Here is a 19,451-nt window from a genome sequence, read left to right on the forward strand (position 1 = left end):
ATTAGCATCAAAATATATTTAACTTAACTCTGCATATGCACGGATTGCTTCCTAGTATGGTTGACGGCACACGTCTTCTCAAGCAGCGCGGCCATTTTTTTTAATATTTCCTTTGAACTAGGATTAAAAAAATGTAATTCTTGTGAAACAGGGTTGGAACCCACGACTCCCTGTCATTAGCATGCGCTTCCTACCACCAGGCCACTAAGCAAGTTCTAACCACGTGTGCATACATTTTCTCTTTGACCTCGTTCACTAATTTAATTCAAAAAATTTGATTTTTTCGGACGATATTTCATGTTATCGGGCATTTCCAAAAACAGGCCAGTTTCCGAAAATCTCGTCCAAAAAAACAAAAAAACCCTGCGACTGTACAGCAGCCACCCACGACGAGCTGCTGCGATGGACCTAGCTAGCTAGGCGCCCGCCTATATAAGCATGAGGCCCGGTGCATGTATTCCGGACAAGGATCCAACCTGAGCTAATCAAGATGGCTTCGTCCACGCCTTACCTTGTCCTACTCTTGTGCCTCACCACTTTCCTGCAGGCATTGCTTACAGCGGCAAATTACCCACCGCCGCCGCCCCCGCCGTTTGAGCTGCCGGAGTCCGAGGTGAGGGAGAGGTTCTCCAAGTGGGTGGTCAAGTACTCAAAGCACTACTCGTGCGAGCAGGAGGAGGAGATGCGGTTCCAAGTCTTCAAGAACAACACCAACGCCATCGGCCAATTCGACCAACAGAATCCTGGCACCGTCGTCGGTCGCGGGTTCCGACCAAGTGGGTTTCAGGTCCAGGGCTCGGGCGGGGTCCGTATGAACAGGTTCGGCGACCTCAGCCCCAGGGAGGTCATCCAGCAGTTCACCGGGCTCAACACCACCAGCTTCAATGCCACGTCACCCACCTACCTCCCCTACCACTCCTTGAAGCCGTGCTGCGTTGACTGGCGCTCCAGCGGCGCTGTCACCGGCGTCAAGAATCAAGGCACTTGTGGTAAGTGGTCAAGCTATATATACCTTCTTGCAGATTTAGTTATATATCTATGCATGCATGCATGGTCATGGTTGCTCAATGAATTACTCGTGTCGTGCCGATGGATAAAATTGTAATATGGCAGGATCGTGCTGGGCGTTCGCGGCGGTGGCGGCGATCGAAGGCATGAACAAGATTAGGACAGGGGAGCTGGTGTCGCTGTCCGAGCAGGTACTCGTGGACTGCGACACAGTGAGCAGCGGCTGCGGCGGCGGCCACTCAGACTCGGCTATGGCCCTCGTGGCCGCCCGTGGTGGCATCACGTCGGAGGAGAGGTACCCGTACGCCGGATTCCAGGGAAAGTGCGACGTGGACAAGCTGCTGTTCGACCACCAGGCGTCCGTCAAGGGCTTCAAGGCCGTGCCACCCAACAACGAAGGTCAGCTGGCGATGGCCGTAGCCATGCAGCCCGTGACGGTGTACATTGACGCCAGCGGTTTTGAGTTCCAGTTCTACTCCGGCGGCATCTACCGTGGCCCCTGCTCCGCCAATGTGAACCACGCCGTCACCATCGTCGGCTACTGCGAGGGTCCCGGCGAGCGAAACAAGTACTGGATTGCCAAGAACTCGTGGAGCAACGACTGGGGTGAACAAGGATATGTCTACCTCGCAAAGGACGTGCCCTTGTCCACGGGCACCTGTGGCCTCGCCACCTCGCCCTTCTACCCCACGGCTTGACACTATGTGGCATATCTAAGGAATTACTAGTTCCGTTTCGTTGTGATAATGCTAAATTTTTATTTTTATTATACTTCCCTTTAATTTGATCAATAATTAGCATGGCCTGAGAGTAATAAATTTTCGAGTGAATTACAATTTTTACCAGTTAATTGTGCATTTGTGACACGTATTTACCGGTTTAGCGGATGTTGTATTGACATATCCCATCTAAAAAGCTTTGTACCCAATTTCACTCCATTTTAGCATTTTGCCTATTATTAGATATGAACTGCATGTTAGGTAGATACTTTTACAACAATGTGTAAAGATCTCTGGACAGGATCGACAATCATGTCTGGCCTTCTCTTCTCCATGTGTTCCACTCCTCGCCATCCTTGTGGTATCCTCTAACCGCGATCATCGCCGGACACATTTTACAATCGACACCCACGAGAGAAACATTGTACAAAGTTAATTAAATAGGGTAATCTAGACGAATGTTCATGAAATGGGTTAACTAGTTCCACGAATGTACAAATTGGAGGTAAAAAGTGAAGTTCAGTCTGAATTTACAGATAACATGTAGGGTACGTATCGTGCTCGTGCGTTCTCTTCTTTGTTTCTATTTCTCTGTGGGGATTATTTTTCATTAAATCAAATTTGCATGTGCGATGAGCATTTTTATGGTACTGTTAAAAAACATATCAAACCTCCATTTGTTAGATTGTGATGGCCGAAGATTAATTTGTACTCCGACGTAGATATATAGGATTGCCACCTCTAAAATCCGCAGGGTACCTTGTGAAGTCGTAGTCAAGACAAAATTATTACGCCGTCAGATCATCTCAATTGTGGTCCCATTATTATGAACGCACACCCCCATATTTTGTTCGTTTGTGGACCTCTAAACACAAGATCTGAACGAACCGGGGCGGATGTCCCCCATGTGTACCCCCAAATGGATTATAATTACTCTATTTTCGCTAATTTTCATTTATTTCTTCACATTTTTATTCTAGCTGAAAACATCTATTGCATGGTAATCTCTAACAAACAAATTAATTAAACAAAAATTCAAACATAGAAATACTAGTTCATACAATAATTCAAATTGGAATAGAGTTTTTGAAAGTTCCATATATATATATATAGTTTAGTTACCTACAACTCATCAAAATCAAACTATTGGTATCCATGCACTCACACTGGGAAAACTGTCGCTGGGCTATCCATAGGACTAGCAGTCAACATAAGAAAGTGTGACGACGCAACAAATCTTTGAATGAGATTGACAGTGTTCGGCCCCTATGTGGAGGAAAAGTCCTACTTATGCTCATGTATATTGTGTGAGAATCTGTCCAAATGAAAGAAATAGTGAGTATTAAAACACTATTGTTACGAAAGCATCAATGTATGGTGGCGCAAAAGCGTAACACTATTCTTGAATGTTTCGTAATGTATGCTTTGGTGATGATGGTCGTGGGAGTTAGTTCAATGTCATCAATTCGAGGAGTCGGCGCTCAAAGGGACACTTCGAGGACTTGGGTCTAGCCAACTGGATCGAGGTCTTCAGCCTAGATTTGGGTCTTAGGGCCTTGCTCAAGTCATGGGCCTCCCTGGGCCTCTGTGTTTTATTCTTGACTTGGTCTCTAGAGTTTGTTGGCCTTTTCTTGGACTTGGTCCCACCCGGTTGTAATCCTGTTGTGATATGCCCTCGATTTTTTCGGGTCTTGTTTCTTGACAGTAGTACTCCCTTCGTTCCTAAATATGAGTCTTTTTAGAGATTTCAATATGGACTACATGCGGAGCAAAATGAGTGAATCTACACTCTAAACTACCTCTATATAGATCCGTATGTAGTCCCTATTGAAATCTCTAGAAAGACTTATATTTAGGAATGGCAGGAGTAGAAAATTGTTTATAGATGGACATTACTCCATAGTTTCTTCCCAACGTAATTGCAATTTTAGCAATGGTTGCTGCCAGTTGCCTGCCGTTCCAGTACCATAAAGGATTGCCTCTCAGTGTAGCCGCACACACTGCCCATGAGAGCGATGCGACAGCTATGGCGAGGTCACCGCGGCACATCCAGTTCTCGTGCAGGCGAAGTACGGAGTTTTTGCCAGGACACGCAGAGCACACGAAGAAAGAAGAGGCAATGGCCTGTGGTTAGATTAGCACGACCAGCAACCATTGCTCAAAATTGCAATGGTGCAAAAAAGATTAGGTGGTATATACGCTGGCATGTTTGATAGACACGACTTCATCATTTTAACAGATTGATACGGTTGTATATGTAATTTATTAGATTCCTTAATGATTTAACCCTTAAAGTTTCCAAACACGCTGTCAAAACTGTGTTAGGAAGGATTTTCTTGACGTGCCAAGGCTAGTTCTGTACTTTTCTTTAAATACAGTACAGGCACAAGCACTCATACATACGCGCCTATACTCACCCCTATGAACGCACACACGTACACCCTACCCTTATGAGCACCTCTGAGAGACTGAGCTAACATATCATCTTGAGATTTATGAATTCACTCTAGACGCCTCGTCGTCGGCGGGAACGTCTCCCCCCACTGATAGCGCATCGCTGGAAATCCTGAAATTAATCCAGGAATAATGCGAGCATCAGTACTAGTTGTGTAGAAGAATATAACGGAAAAGGTCATACTGGTTGAATGGTCAAGCAAACATTCAAAAACGTCATCCTTTTAATACTCGAACAAAGGACAGTTATGCACTAGTTGTGTTTAGAAGAATAGCTTTATAATACTGAAACGACATGCAACTGGCAGCAACCATTGCTATAAATTGCAAAAAAGATTCGGTGGTGTACATACTGTCATGTTTGGTTTGCATGAGTGTTTTATCATTTTAACGAAATGATATGGTACGTCGTACTCCTAGATATAAACTTATTTGTTAGGATAGTTAATTTGCTCAGTGATGTAGACTTGATAACCGAAGATAAGTATGTACTCGTAGCAGCTAGCTAGCAATGATTCGGTCGTAACACATGCTCGCTTACCGGCCGCCATGCATGTATCTTCTCCGATGGACAGAAGTTCAAATATGACTTGGTGTCTCACACTCAAATTAGTTTCTGAAACGCATTATCCATGGAAAGATTCTCTCGCACAAATGACTAGCACAGCAGCTGATCGATGTTAGGTATGAGCAAACAAGTATATTATAGTAAGATTAACTCACATTTAGTGCAAGTTGTGCAATGCGAAAAGGACACACCACTATTTAAGAAATAATAATAGACCACTAGCAGAACAGTTGGTCTATACCTTGTTCTAATGTGCCATGTTGCGTAAAAAGGAAAACCCAATAAATTATTCTGACTGCTCGACATTACGGTGAATTTTCATTTGCTGAAGTTCGTCCTCAGTTAGTTCTATTATTGAAGTCTTTGTCGGGATTAGACATGCACCCGCGACTTCCTGCTTCGAGCATGCCCTTCCTACAACCAGGTCACTAAGCAGGTTATTAACACGTGTGCATAAATTTTTTATCCCACCGGCGGTCTTATCCCAGCGGCGGGGACGGCGAGGGGGTTCGACCGGGACGCGCCCCTGTTCGGGCGCGGTCGAAGGAATAGGGCGCGTGGGAAGAAGACGACATGGGGGGAACTAGGAAGTGGGCCGGCTCGGGTGGGCCGCAGCCCAGGTGGGCAGGGGCCTTGGCCTGTTTACTTTATTTTATTTTTTTGCTTTTGTTTTCTTTTAAACTTTTCTGTTTTCTTTATTTTAGCTAGCAAATTAGTTTTACAAAAATATAACCCTTGCTCCTAAATTAGCTTAGAAACATAGGACACTGCCACAAAAATTTTGGTGACTAAACAAACTAGTTTAATATTTATTTATTATTTAAAATCATTTAAATAATTGTTTTGCCATTGTTGTATTCATTTTAGAGTATTTAATCATTTCATAAAAATGTGGGTTCTTCACCATAATTACCTATGCATTATTTGGCACCTCTAGAACATGACTTGATTTTGAATTTGAATTTGAATCGGTTTCGAATCAACGCGAGTTTATCAACAGTAACCGAGGTGACGTGGCATCATTAGCAAAGGTTCACTGTAGCTTAATTATCCGGGCGTTACAATGTAGTAGCAAGCTAACACAATATGAAACCCCTAAACCCTCCTAAACCCCTAAACCCCTCCTTAAAAAAACAAAAACCCTAGGGCCTGGCAGCTACGGATGGTGGCTGCCTTTTAGTCCCGATCGGTGTTACAAAGGACAGTTCAGTACTAGTTATGTTTAGAAGAATAGCTTTATAATACTTAAACGACATGCAACTGGCAGCAACCATTGCTAAAATTGCAATGGTGCAAAAAAGATTAGGTGGCATACATACTGTCATGTTTGGTTAGCATGAGTGTTTTATCATTTTAACCGATTAATACGGTACATCGTATATAATTTTATTCATTAGGTTCGTTAATTGGATCAGTGATGTACACTTGATAACCGAAGATAAGTACGTACTCGGTCGTACCACATGCTCGTTTACCGGCGGCCATGCATGCATGTTTTTTCTCCGATGACAGAAGTTCAAATATAACTTGGTGTCTCACGCTCAAATTAATTTCTGAAACACATTATCCATGGAAAGATTCTCTGGCACAAATGAATAGCACAGCTTGATCGATGTTAGGTATGAACAAACAGGTATATTATAGTAACATAAACTCACATTTACTGCAAGTTGTGCAATGCAACAAGGACACAACGCAGTTTAAGAAATAATAATAGACCACTAGCACAACAGTTGATCTATACTTTGTTCTAATGTGCCATGTTGCGAGAAAAATAAAACCCGCCACCAAGGATTAAAAAAAATTCGAATTCTCGTGTAACAGCGATCGATCCCGTGATTCCCTGCTTCTAGCATGCGCCTCCTACCACCAGGCCATTAAGTCGGAATTTCCGAGTGTAGCCTTTTCTTTCCACTCTCGCAAGGTAACTAAGGAAAGCGTTCCTCCCATCGATCTTCCCCGGCGAGCCCGTGGATTCGCCTCCCCTCCGCTTGCCATTCCGGTGGCCGGTGGCGGCTGGGAGGGTATTTCTCGTGCCTCGGCTTACATAGGTAGGCCGTTTTCTTTCTCGCATGGGAGGCGCTCGGACGGATATCGGAGCTTCTTCTTCAAGTCAGTCTTTCGGGCTGCGATCCTCCTCAGGTTCGTTCATCGGGACGGATTAGACGAAGCTCCGGCGTGGATTCCTGCCAGCTCCACGGAGGGGCGAGGTTAGGATTTCTTGTCCTGCATATGCAACAACGAGATTTGGTGTTAGGTTCTTCGTATCGATTCAAGGATTCAATGGCGACTACTGCGGCTGCCGAACTCTGGTCCTTAGGGGCACGTGCACGAAAACTTCCCGGTTGTCATCGACAAGATCAGGCCAGATCTGGTATATGAGCGACGACAGCGACGCGTCGGCGGCTCGTTCTGGCGGCGGCAATGGTCGTTCTATTGTCCATGAACCTGGATGTAATTTTTATTATGTTCCGGATGCTTTGTACTTCCGGTGAATCTTTATAATAGATAAGATATTTTCGTTAAAAAAGTCAGAATTTCTGAAAACCGGGTGGTTACACTCAAATTAATTTCTGAAACGCATTATCCATGGAAAGATTATCTGGCACAAATGACTAGCACAACAGCTCGATCGATGTTAGGTATGGACAAACAGGTATATCATAGTAACCTAAACTCATATTTAGTGCAAGTTGTGGAATGCGAAAAGGACTCAACACTTTCTAAGAAATAACAATAGACCACTAGCACAACAGTTGGTCTATACTTTGTTCTAATGTGCCATGTTGCGTAAAAAAGAAAACCCAATAAATTATTCTGTCTGCTCGACATTACGGTGAATTATCATTTGCTGACGTTTGTCTTGAGCTAGTTCTATTATTGAAGTCTTTGTCCAGATCAGACATGCACCCACGACAAACAAGGTTCTTTTTCTTTTCGTTATCGATTTTTCTCGGCTCGGGCGAAAAGATCGGTTTCCGAAAATTCTCAGAATTTTCCGGTTCTTTTCATCCAAAATTTTCAAACAAAAGAATTAAAAAAATTAGCATCAAAATATATTTAACTTAACTCTGCATATGCACGGATTGCTTCCTAGTATGGTTGACGGCACACATCTTCTCAAGCAGCGCGGCCATTTTTTTTAATATTTCCTTTGAACTAGGATTAAAAAAATGTAATTCTTGTGAAACAGGGTTGGAACCCACGACTCCCTGTCATTAGCATGCGCTTCCTACCACCAGGCCACTAAGCAAGTTCTAACCACGTGTGCATACATTTTCTCTTTGACCTCGTTCACTAATTTAATTCAAAAAATTTGATTTTTTCGGACGATATTTCATGTTATCGGGCATTTCCAAAAACAGGCCAGTTTCCGAAAATCTCGTCCAAAAAAACAAAAAAACCCTGCGACTGTACAGCAGCCACCCACGACGAGCTGCTGCGATGGACCTAGCTAGCTAGGCGCCCGCCTATATAAGCATGAGGCCCGGTGCATGTATTCCGGACAAGGATCCAACCTGAGCTAATCAAGATGGCTTCGTCCACGCCTTACCTTGTCCTACTCTTGTGCCTCACCACTTTCCTGCAGGCATTGCTTACAGCGGCAAATTACCCACCGCCGCCGCCCCCGCCGTTTGAGCTGCCGGAGTCCGAGGTGAGGGAGAGGTTCTCCAAGTGGGTGGTCAAGTACTCAAAGCACTACTCGTGCGAGCAGGAGGAGGAGATGCGGTTCCAAGTCTTCAAGAACAACACCAACGCCATCGGCCAATTCGACCAACAGAATCCTGGCACCGTCGTCGGTCGCGGGTTCCGACCAAGTGGGTTTCAGGTCCAGGGCTCGGGCGGGGTCCGTATGAACAGGTTCGGCGACCTCAGCCCCAGGGAGGTCATCCAGCAGTTCACCGGGCTCAACACCACCAGCTTCAATGCCACGTCACCCACCTACCTCCCCTACCACTCCTTGAAGCCGTGCTGCGTTGACTGGCGCTCCAGCGGCGCTGTCACCGGCGTCAAGAATCAAGGCACTTGTGGTAAGTGGTCAAGCTATATATACCTTCTTGCAGATTTAGTTATATATCTATGCATGCATGCATGGTCATGGTTGCTCAATGAATTACTCGTGTCGTGCCGATGGATAAAATTGTAATATGGCAGGATCGTGCTGGGCGTTCGCGGCGGTGGCGGCGATCGAAGGCATGAACAAGATTAGGACAGGGGAGCTGGTGTCGCTGTCCGAGCAGGTACTCGTGGACTGCGACACAGTGAGCAGCGGCTGCGGCGGCGGCCACTCAGACTCGGCTATGGCCCTCGTGGCCGCCCGTGGTGGCATCACGTCGGAGGAGAGGTACCCGTACGCCGGATTCCAGGGAAAGTGCGACGTGGACAAGCTGCTGTTCGACCACCAGGCGTCCGTCAAGGGCTTCAAGGCCGTGCCACCCAACAACGAAGGTCAGCTGGCGATGGCCGTAGCCATGCAGCCCGTGACGGTGTACATTGACGCCAGCGGTTTTGAGTTCCAGTTCTACTCCGGCGGCATCTACCGTGGCCCCTGCTCCGCCAATGTGAACCACGCCGTCACCATCGTCGGCTACTGCGAGGGTCCCGGCGAGCGAAACAAGTACTGGATTGCCAAGAACTCGTGGAGCAACGACTGGGGTGAACAAGGATATGTCTACCTCGCAAAGGACGTGCCCTTGTCCACGGGCACCTGTGGCCTCGCCACCTCGCCCTTCTACCCCACGGCTTGACACTATGTGGCATATCTAAGGAATTACTAGTTCCGTTTCGTTGTGATAATGCTAAATTTTTATTTTTATTATACTTCCCTTTAATTTGATCAATAATTAGCATGGCCTGAGAGTAATAAATTTTCGAGTGAATTACAATTTTTACCAGTTAATTGTGCATTTGTGACACGTATTTACCGGTTTAGCGGATGTTGTATTGACATATCCCATCTAAAAAGCTTTGTACCCAATTTCACTCCATTTTAGCATTTTGCCTATTATTAGATATGAACTGCATGTTAGGTAGATACTTTTACAACAATGTGTAAAGATCTCTGGACAGGATCGACAATCATGTCTGGCCTTCTCTTCTCCATGTGTTCCACTCCTCGCCATCCTTGTGGTATCCTCTAACCGCGATCATCGCCGGACACATTTTACAATCGACACCCACGAGAGAAACATTGTACAAAGTTAATTAAATAGGGTAATCTAGACGAATGTTCATGAAATGGGTTAACTAGTTCCACGAATGTACAAATTGGAGGTAAAAAGTGAAGTTCAGTCTGAATTTACAGATAACATGTAGGGTACGTATCGTGCTCGTGCGTTCTCTTCTTTGTTTCTATTTCTCTGTGGGGATTATTTTTCATTAAATCAAATTTGCATGTGCGATGAGCATTTTTATGGTACTGTTAAAAAACATATCAAACCTCCATTTGTTAGATTGTGATGGCTGAAGATTAATTTGTACTCCGACGTAGATATATAGGATTGCCACCTCTAAAATCCGCGGGGTACCTTGTGAAGTCGTAGTCAAGACAAAATTATTACGCCGTCAGATCATCTCAATTGTGGTCCCATTATTATGAACGCACACCCCCATATTTTGTTCGTTTGTGGACCTCTAAACACAAGATCTGAACGAACCGGGGCGGATGTCCCCCATGTGTACCCCCAAATGGATTATAATTACTCTATTTTCGCTAATTTTCATTTATTTCTTCACATTTTTATTCTAGCTGAAAACATCTATTGCATGGTAATCTCTAACAAACAAATTAATTAAACAAAAATTCAAACATAGAAATACTAGTTCATACAATAATTCAAATTGGAATAGAGTTTTTGAAAGTTCCAAATATATATATATAGTTTAGTTACCTACAACTCATCAAAATCAAACTATTGGTATCCATGCACTCACACTGGGAAAACTGTCGCTGGGCTATCCATAGGACTAGCAGTCAACATAAGAAAGTGTGACGACGCAACAAATCTTCGAATGAGATTGACAGTGTTCGGCCCCTATGTGGAGGAAAAGTCCTACTTATGCTCATGTATATTGTGTGAGAATCTGTCCAAATGAAAGAAATAGTGAGTATTAAAACACTATTGTTACGAAAGCATCAATGTATGGTGGCGCAAAAGCGTAACACTATTCTTGAATGTTTCGTAATGTATGCTTTGGTGATGATGGTCGTGGGAGTTAGTTCAATGTCATCAATTCGAGGAGTCGGCGCTCAAAGGGACACTTCGAGGACTTGGGTCTAGCCAACTGGATCGAGGTCTTCAGCCTAGATTTGGGTCTTAGGGCCTTGCTCAAGTCATGGGCCTCCCTGGGCCTCTGTGTTTTATTCTTGACTTGGTCTCTAGAGTTTGTTGGCCTTTTCTTGGACTTGGTCCCACCCGGTTGTAATCCTGTTGTGATATGCCCTCGATTTTTTCGGGTCTTGTTTCTTGACAGTAGTACTCCCTTCGTTCCTAAATATGAGTCTTTTTAGAGATTTCAATATGGACTACATGCGGAGCAAAATGAGTGAATCTACACTCTAAACTACCTCTATATAGATCCGTATGTAGTCCCTATTGAAATCTCTAGAAAGACTTATATTTAGGAATGGCAGGAGTAGAAAATTGTTTATAGATGGACATTACTCCATAGTTTCTTCCCAACGTAATTGCAATTTTAGCAATGGTTGCTGCCAGTTGCCTGCCGTTCCAGTACCATAAAGGATTGCCTCTCAGTGTAGCCGCACACACTGCCCATGAGAGCGATGCGACAGCTATGGCGAGGTCACCGCGGCACATCCAGTTCTCGTGCAGGCGAAGTACGGAGTTTTTGCCAGGACACGCAGAGCACACGAAGAAAGAAGAGGCAATGGCCTGTGGTTAGATTAGCACGACCAGCAACCATTGCTCAAAATTGCAATGGTGCAAAAAAGATTAGGTGGTATATACGCTGGCATGTTTGATAGACACGACTTCATCATTTTAACAGATTGATACGGTTGTATATGTAATTTATTAGATTCCTTAATGATTTAACCCTTAAAGTTTCCAAACACGCTGTCAAAACTGTGTTAGGAAGGATTTTCTTGACGTGCCAAGGCTAGTTCTGTACTTTTCTTTAAATAGAGTACAGGCACAAGCACTCATACATACGCGCATATACTCACCCCTATGAACGCACACACGTACACCCTACCCTTATGAGCACCTCTGAGAGACTGAGCTAACATATCATCTTGAGATTTATGAATTCACTCTAGACGCCTCGTCGTCGACGGGAACGTCTCCCCCCACTGATAGCGCATCGCTGGAAATCCTGAAATTAATCCAGGAATAATGCGAGCATCAGTACTAGTTGTGTAGAAGAATATAACGGAAAAGGTCATACTGGTTGAATGGTCAAGCAAACATTCAAAAACGTCATCCTTTTAATACTCGAACAAAGGACAGTTATGCACTAGTTGTGCTTAGAAGAATAGCTTTATAATACTGAAACGACATGCAACTGGCAGCAACCATTGCTATAAATTGCAAAAAAGATTCGGTGGTGTAAATACTGTCATGTTTGGTTCGCATGAGGGTTTTATCAATTTACCGGAATGATATGGTACGTTGTACTCCTAGATATAATCTTATTTATTAGGATAGTTAATTTGCTCAGTGATGTACACTTGATAACCGAAGATAAGTATGTACTCGTAGCAGCTAGCTAGCAATGATTCGGTCGTAACACATGCTCGCTTACCGGCCGCCATGCATGTATCTTCTCCGATGGACAGAAGTTCAAATATGACTTGGTGTCTCACACTCAAATTAGTTTCTGAAACGCATTATCCATGGAAAGATTCTCTCGCACAAATGACTAGCACAGCAGCTGATCGATGTTAGGTATGAGCAAACAAGTATATTATAGTAAGATTAACTCCCATTTAGTGCAAGTTGTGCAATGCGAAAAGGACACACCACTATTTAAGAAATAATAATAGACCACTAGCAGAACAGTTGGTCTATACCTTGTTCTAATGTGCCATGTTGCGTAAAAAGGAAAACCCAATAAATTATTCTGACTGCTCGACATTACGGTGAATTTTCATTTGCTGAAGTTCGTCCTCAGTTAGTTCTATTATTGAAGTCTTTGTCGGGATTAGACATGCACCCGCGACTTCCTGCTTCGAGCATGCCCTTCCTACAACCAGGTCACTAAGCAGGTTATTAACACGTGTGCATAAATTTTTTATCCCACCGGCGGTCTTATCCCAGCGGCGGGGACGGCGAGGGGGTTCGACCGGGACGCGCCCCTGTTCGGGCGTGGTCGAAGGAATAGGGCGCGTGGGAAGAAGACGACATGGGGGGAACTAGGAAGTGGGCCGGCTCGGGTGGGCCGCAGCCCAGGTGGGCAGGGGCCTTGGCCTGTTTACTTTATTTTATTTTTTTGCTTTTGTTTTCTTTTAAACTTTTCTGTTTTCTTTATTTTAGCTAGCAAATTAGTTTTACAAAAATATAACCCTTGCTCCTAAATTAGCTTAAAAACATAGGACACTGCCACAAAAATTTTGGTGACTAAACAAACTAGTTTAATATTTATTTATTATTTAAAATCATTTAAATAATTGTTTTGCCATTGTTGTATTCATTTTAGAGTATTTAATCATTTCATAAAAATGTGGGTTCTTCACCATAATTACCTATGCATTATTTGGCACCTCTAGAACATGACTTGATTTTGAATTTGAATTTGAATCGGTTTCGAATCAACGCGAGTTTATCAACAGTAACCGAGGTGACGTGGCATCATTAGCAAAGGTTCACTGTAGCTTAATTATCCGGGCGTTACAATGTAGTAGCAAGCTAACACAATATGAAACCCCTAAACCCTCCTAAACCCCTAAACCCCTCCTTAAAAAAACAAAAACCCTAGGGCCTGGCAGCTACGGATGGTGGCTGCCTTTTAGTCCCGATCGGTGTTACAAAGGACAGTTCAGTACTAGTTATGTTTAGAAGAATAGCTTTATAATACTTAAACGACATGCAACTGGCAGCAACCATTGCTAAAATTGCAATGGTGCAAAAAAGATTAGGTGGCATACATACTGTCATGTTTGGTTAGCATGAGTGTTTTATCATTTTAACCGATTAATATGGTACATCGTATATAATTTTATTCATTAGGTTCGTTAATTGGATCAGTGATGTACACTTGATAACCGAAGATAAGTACGTACTCGGTCGTACCGCATGCTCGTTTACCGGCGGCCATGCATGCATGTTTTTTCTCCGATGACAGAAGTTCAAATATAACTTGGTGTCTCACGCTCAAATTAATTTCTGAAACACATTATCCATGGAAAGATTCTCTGGCACAAATGAATAGCACAGCTTGATGGATGTTAGGTATGAACAAACAGGTATATTATAGTAACATAAACTCACATTTACTGCAAGTTGTGCAATGCAACAAGGACACAACGCAGTTTAAGAAATAATAATAGACCACTAGCACAACAGTTGATCTATACTTTGTTCTAATGTGCCATGTTGCGAGAAAAATAAAACCCGCCACCAAGGATTAAAAAAAATTCGAATTCTCGTGTAACAGCGATCGATCCCGTGATTCCCTGCTTCTAGCATGCGCCTCCTACCACCAGGCCATTAAGTCGGAATTTCCGAGTGTAGCCTTTTCTTTCCACTCTCGCAAGGTAACTAAGGAAAGCGTTCCTCCCATCGATCTTCCCCGGCGAGCCCGTGGATTCGCCTCCCCTCCGCTTGCCATTCCGGTGGCCGGTGGCGGCTGGGAGGGTATTTCTCGTGCCTCGGCTTACATAGGTAGGCCGTTTTCTTTCTCGCATGGGAGGCGCTCGGACGGATATCGGAGCTTCTTCTTCAAGTCAGTCTTTCGGGCTGCGATCCTCCTCAGGTTCGTTCATCGGGACGGATTAGACGAAGCTCCGGCGTGGATTCCTGCCAGCTCCACGGAGGGGCGAGGTTAGGATTTCTTGTCCTGCATATGCAACAACGAGATTTGGTGTTAGGTTCTTCGTATCGATTCAAGGATTCAATGGCGACTACTGCGGCTGCCGAACTCTGGTCCTTAGGGGCACGTGCACGAAAACTTCCCGGTTGTCATCGACAAGATCAGGCCAGATCTGGTATATGAGCGACGACAGCGACGCGTCGGCGGCTCGTTCTGGCGGCGGCAATGGTCGTTCTATTGTCCATGAACCTGGATGTAATTTTTATTATGTTCCGGATGCTTTGTACTTCCGGTGAATCTTTATAATAGATAAGATATTTTCGTTAAAAAAGTCAGAATTTCTGAAAACCGGGTGGTTACACTCAAATTAATTTCTGAAACGCATTATCCATGGAAAGATTATCTGGCACAAATGACTAGCACAACAGCTCGATCGATGTTAGGTATGGACAAACAGGTATATCATAGTAACCTAAACTCATATTTAGTGCAAGTTGTGGAATGCGAAAAGGACTCAACACTTTCTAAGAAATAACAATAGACCACTAGCACAACAGTTGGTCTATACTTTGTTCTAATGTGCCATGTTGCGTAAAAAAGAAAACCCAATAAATTATTCTGTCTGCTCGACATTACGGTGAATTATCATTTGCTGACGTTCGTCTTGAGCTAGTTCTATTATTGAAGTCTTTGTCCAGATCAGACATGCACCCACGACAAACAAGGTTCTTTTTCTTTTCGTTATCGATTTTTCTCGGCTCGGGCGAAAAGATCGGTTTCCGAAAATTCTCAGAATTTTCCGGTTCTTTTCATCCAAAATTTTCAAACAAAAGAATTAAAAAAATTAGCATCAAAATATATTTAACTTAACTCTGCATATGCACGGATTGCTTCCTAGTATGGTTGACGGCACACATCTTCTCAAGCAGCGCGGCCATTTTTTTTAATATTTCCTTTGAACTAGGATTAAAAAAATGTAATTCTTGTGAAACAGGGTTGGAACCCACGACTCCCTGTCATTAGCATGCGCTTCCTACCACCAGGCCACTAAGCAAGTTCTAACCACGTGTGCATACATTTTCTCTTTGACCTCGTTCACTAATTTAATTCAAAAAATTTGATTTTTTCGGACGATATTTCATGTTATCGGGCATTTCCAAAAACAGGCCAGTTTCCGAAAATCTCGTCCAAAAAAACAAAAAAACCCTGCGACTGTACAGCAGCCACCCACGACGAGCTGCTGCGATGGACCTAGCTAGCTAGGCGCCCGCCTATATAAGCATGAGGCCCGGTGCATGTATTCCGGACAAGGATCCAACCTGAGCTAATCAAGATGGCTTCGTCCACGCCTTACCTTGTCCTACTCTTGTGCCTCACCACTTTCCTGCAGGCATTGCTTACAGCGGCAAATTACCCACCGCCGCCGCCCCCGCCGTTTGAGCTGCCGGAGTCCGAGGTGAGGGAGAGGTTCTCCAAGTGGGTGGTCAAGTACTCAAAGCACTACTCGTGCGAGCAGGAGGAGGAGATGCGGTTCCAAGTCTTCAAGAACAACACCAACGCCATCGGCCAATTCGACCAACAGAATCCTGGCACCGTCGTCGGTCGCGGGTTCCGACCAAGTGGGTTTCAGGTCCAGGGCTCGGGCGGGGTCCGTATGAACAGGTTCGGCGACCTCAGCCCCAGGGAGGTCATCCAGCAGTTCACCGGGCTCAACACCACCAGCTTCAATGCCACGTCACCCACCTACCTCCCCTACCACTCCTTGAAGCCGTGCTGCGTTGACTGGCGCTCCAGCGGCGCTGTCACCGGCGTCAAGAATCAAGGCACTTGTGGTAAGTGGTCAAGCTATATATACCTTCTTGCAGATTTAGTTATATATCTATGCATGCATGCATGGTCATGGTTGCTCAATGAATTACTCGTGTCGTGCCGATGGATAAAATTGTAATATGGCAGGATCGTGCTGGGCGTTCGCGGCGGTGGCGGCGATCGAAGGCATGAACAAGATTAGGACAGGGGAGCTGGTGTCGCTGTCCGAGCAGGTACTCGTGGACTGCGACACAGTGAGCAGCGGCTGCGGCGGCGGCCACTCAGACTCGGCTATGGCCCTCGTGGCCGCCCGTGGTGGCATCACGTCGGAGGAGAGGTACCCGTACGCCGGATTCCAGGGAAAGTGCGACGTGGACAAGCTGCTGTTCGACCACCAGGCGTCCGTCAAGGGCTTCAAGGCCGTGCCACCCAACAACGAAGGTCAGCTGGCGATGGCCGTAGCCATGCAGCCCGTGACGGTGTACATTGACGCCAGCGGTTTTGAGTTCCAGTTCTACTCCGGCGGCATCTACCGTGGCCCCTGCTCCGCCAATGTGAACCACGCCGTCACCATCGTCGGCTACTGCGAGGGTCCCGGCGAGCGAAACAAGTACTGGATTGCCAAGAACTCGTGGAGCAACGACTGGGGTGAACAAGGATATGTCTACCTCGCAAAGGACGTGCCCTTGTCCACGGGCACCTGTGGCCTCGCCACCTCGCCCTTCTACCCCACGGCTTGACACTATGTGGCATATCTAAGGAATTACTAGTTCCGTTTCGTTGTGATAATGCTAAATTTTTATTTTTATTATACTTCCCTTTAATTTGATCAATAATTAGCATGGCCTGAGAGTAATAAATTTTCGAGTGAATTACAATTTTTACCAGTTAATTGTGCATTTGTGACACGTATTTACCGGTTTAGCGGATGTTGTATTGACATATCCCATCTAAAAAGCTTTGTACCCAATTTCACTCCATTTTAGCATTTTGCCTATTATTAGATATGAACTGCATGTTAGGTAGATACTTTTACAACAATGTGTAAAGATCTCTGGACAGGATCGACAATCATGTCTGGCCTTCTCTTCTCCATGTGTTCCACTCCTCGCCATCCTTGTGGTATCCTCTAACCGCGATCATCGCCGGACACATTTTACAATCGACACCCACGAGAGAAACATTGTACAAAGTTAATTAAATAGGGTAATCTAGACGAATGTTCATGAAATGGGTTAACTAGTTCCACGAATGTACAAATTGGAGGTAAAAAGTGAAGTTCAGTCTGAATTTACAGATAACATGTAGGGTACGTATCGTGCTCGTGCGTTCTCTTCTTTGTTTCTATTTCTCTGTGGGGATTATTTTTCATTAAATCAAATTTGCATGTGCGATGAGCATTTTTATGGTACTGTTAAAAAACATATCAAACCTCCATTTGTTAGATTGTGATGGCTGAAGATTAATTTGTACTCCGACGTAGATATATAGGATTGCCACCTCTAAAATCCGCGGGGTACCTTGTGAAGTCGTAGTCAAGACAAAATTATTACGCCGTCAGATCATCTCAATTGTGGTCCCATTATTATGAACGCACACCCCCATATTTTGTTCGTTTGTGGACCTCTAAACACAAGATCTGAACGAACCGGGGCGGATGTCCCCCATGTGTACCCCCAAATGGATTATAATTACTCTATTTTCGCTAATTTTCATTTATTTCTTCACATTTTTATTCTAGCTGAAAACATCTATTGCATGGTAATCTCTAACAAACAAATTAATTAAACAAAAATTCAAACATAGAAATACTAGTTCATACAATAATTCAAATTGGAATAGAGTTTTTGAAAGTTCCAAATATATATATATAGTTTAGTTACCTACAACTCATCAAAATCAAACTATTGGTATCCATGCACTCACACTGGGAAAACTGTCGCTGGGCTATCCATAGGACTAGCAGTCAACATAAGAAAGTGTGACGACGCAACAAATCTTCGAATGAGATTGACAGTGTTCGGCCCCTATGTGGAGGAAAAGTCCTACTTATGCTCATGTATATTGTGTGAGAATCTGTCCAAATGAAAGAAATAGTGAGTATTAAAACACTATTGTTACGAAAGCATCAATGTATGGTGGCGCAAAAGCGTAACACTATTCTTGAATGTTTCGTAATGTATGCTTTGGTGATGATGGTCGTGGGAGTTAGTTCAATGTCATCAATTCGAGGAGTCGGCGCTCAAAGGGACACTTCGAGGACTTGGGTCTAGCCAACTGGATCGAGGTCTTCAGCCTAGATTTGGGTCTTAGGGCCTTGCTCAAGTCATGGGCCTCCCTGGGCCTCTGTGTTTTATTCTTGACTTGGTCTCTAGAGTTTGTTGGCCTTTTCTTGGACTTGGTCCCACCCGGTTGTAATCCTGTTGTGATATGCCCTCGATTTTTTCGGGTCTTGTTTCTTGACAGTAGTACTCCCTTCGTTCCTAAATATGAGTCTTTTTAGAGATTTCAATATGGACTACATGCGGAGCAAAATGAGTGAATCTACACTCTAAACTACCTCTATATAGATCCGTATGTAGTCCCTATTGAAATCTCTAGAAAGACTTATATTTAGGAATGGCAGGAGTAGAAAATTGTTTATAGATGGACATTACTCCATAGTTTCTTCCCAACGTAATTGCAATTTTAGCAATGGTTGCTGCCAGTTGCCTGCCGTTCCAGTACCATAAAGGATTGCCTCTCAGTGTAGCCGCACACACTGCCCATGAGAGCGATGCGACAGCTATGGCGAGGTCACCGCGGCACATCCAGTTCTCGTGCAGGCGAAGTACGGAGTTTTTGCCAGGACACGCAGAGCACACGAAGAAAGAAGAGGCAATGGCCTGTGGTTAGATTAGCAC

The 19,451-nt window shown here is 44.4% G+C and overlaps 3 protein-coding genes across 3 annotated transcripts; all 3 read left to right on the forward strand.

Moving 5' to 3' along the window:
* The first annotated feature begins 455 nt into the window (after positions 1-455).
* Positions 456-1,849, forward strand: LOC123493815 (ervatamin-B-like). The gene is made up of 2 exons (XM_045228085.2): positions 456-989; positions 1,114-1,849. Exons 1-2 carry the CDS (start codon positions 491-493, stop codon positions 1,704-1,706), a joined length of 1,092 nt encoding a protein of 363 aa, XP_045084020.1. The 5' UTR covers positions 456-490; the 3' UTR covers positions 1,707-1,849.
* Positions 1,850-8,246: 6,397 nt separating this feature from the next.
* Positions 8,247-9,640, forward strand: LOC141021417 (ervatamin-B-like). Its single transcript, XM_073497265.1, has 2 exons — positions 8,247-8,780; positions 8,905-9,640. The coding sequence occupies exons 1-2, from the start codon at positions 8,282-8,284 to the stop codon at positions 9,495-9,497; spliced, it is 1,092 nt and encodes a 363-aa protein (XP_073353366.1). The 5' UTR covers positions 8,247-8,281; the 3' UTR covers positions 9,498-9,640.
* A 6,397-nt stretch (positions 9,641-16,037) lies between these two features.
* LOC141021416 (ervatamin-B-like) lies at positions 16,038-17,431 on the forward strand. Its single transcript, XM_073497264.1, has 2 exons — positions 16,038-16,571; positions 16,696-17,431. The coding sequence occupies exons 1-2, from the start codon at positions 16,073-16,075 to the stop codon at positions 17,286-17,288; spliced, it is 1,092 nt and encodes a 363-aa protein (XP_073353365.1). The 5' UTR covers positions 16,038-16,072; the 3' UTR covers positions 17,289-17,431.
* The last annotated feature ends 2,020 nt before the right edge of the window (positions 17,432-19,451 follow it).

This window comes from Aegilops tauschii, chromosome 4 (genome assembly GCF_002575655.3).
Source record: "Aegilops tauschii subsp. strangulata cultivar AL8/78 chromosome 4, Aet v6.0, whole genome shotgun sequence".
Classification (NCBI taxonomy): Eukaryota; Viridiplantae; Streptophyta; class Magnoliopsida; order Poales; family Poaceae; genus Aegilops; species Aegilops tauschii.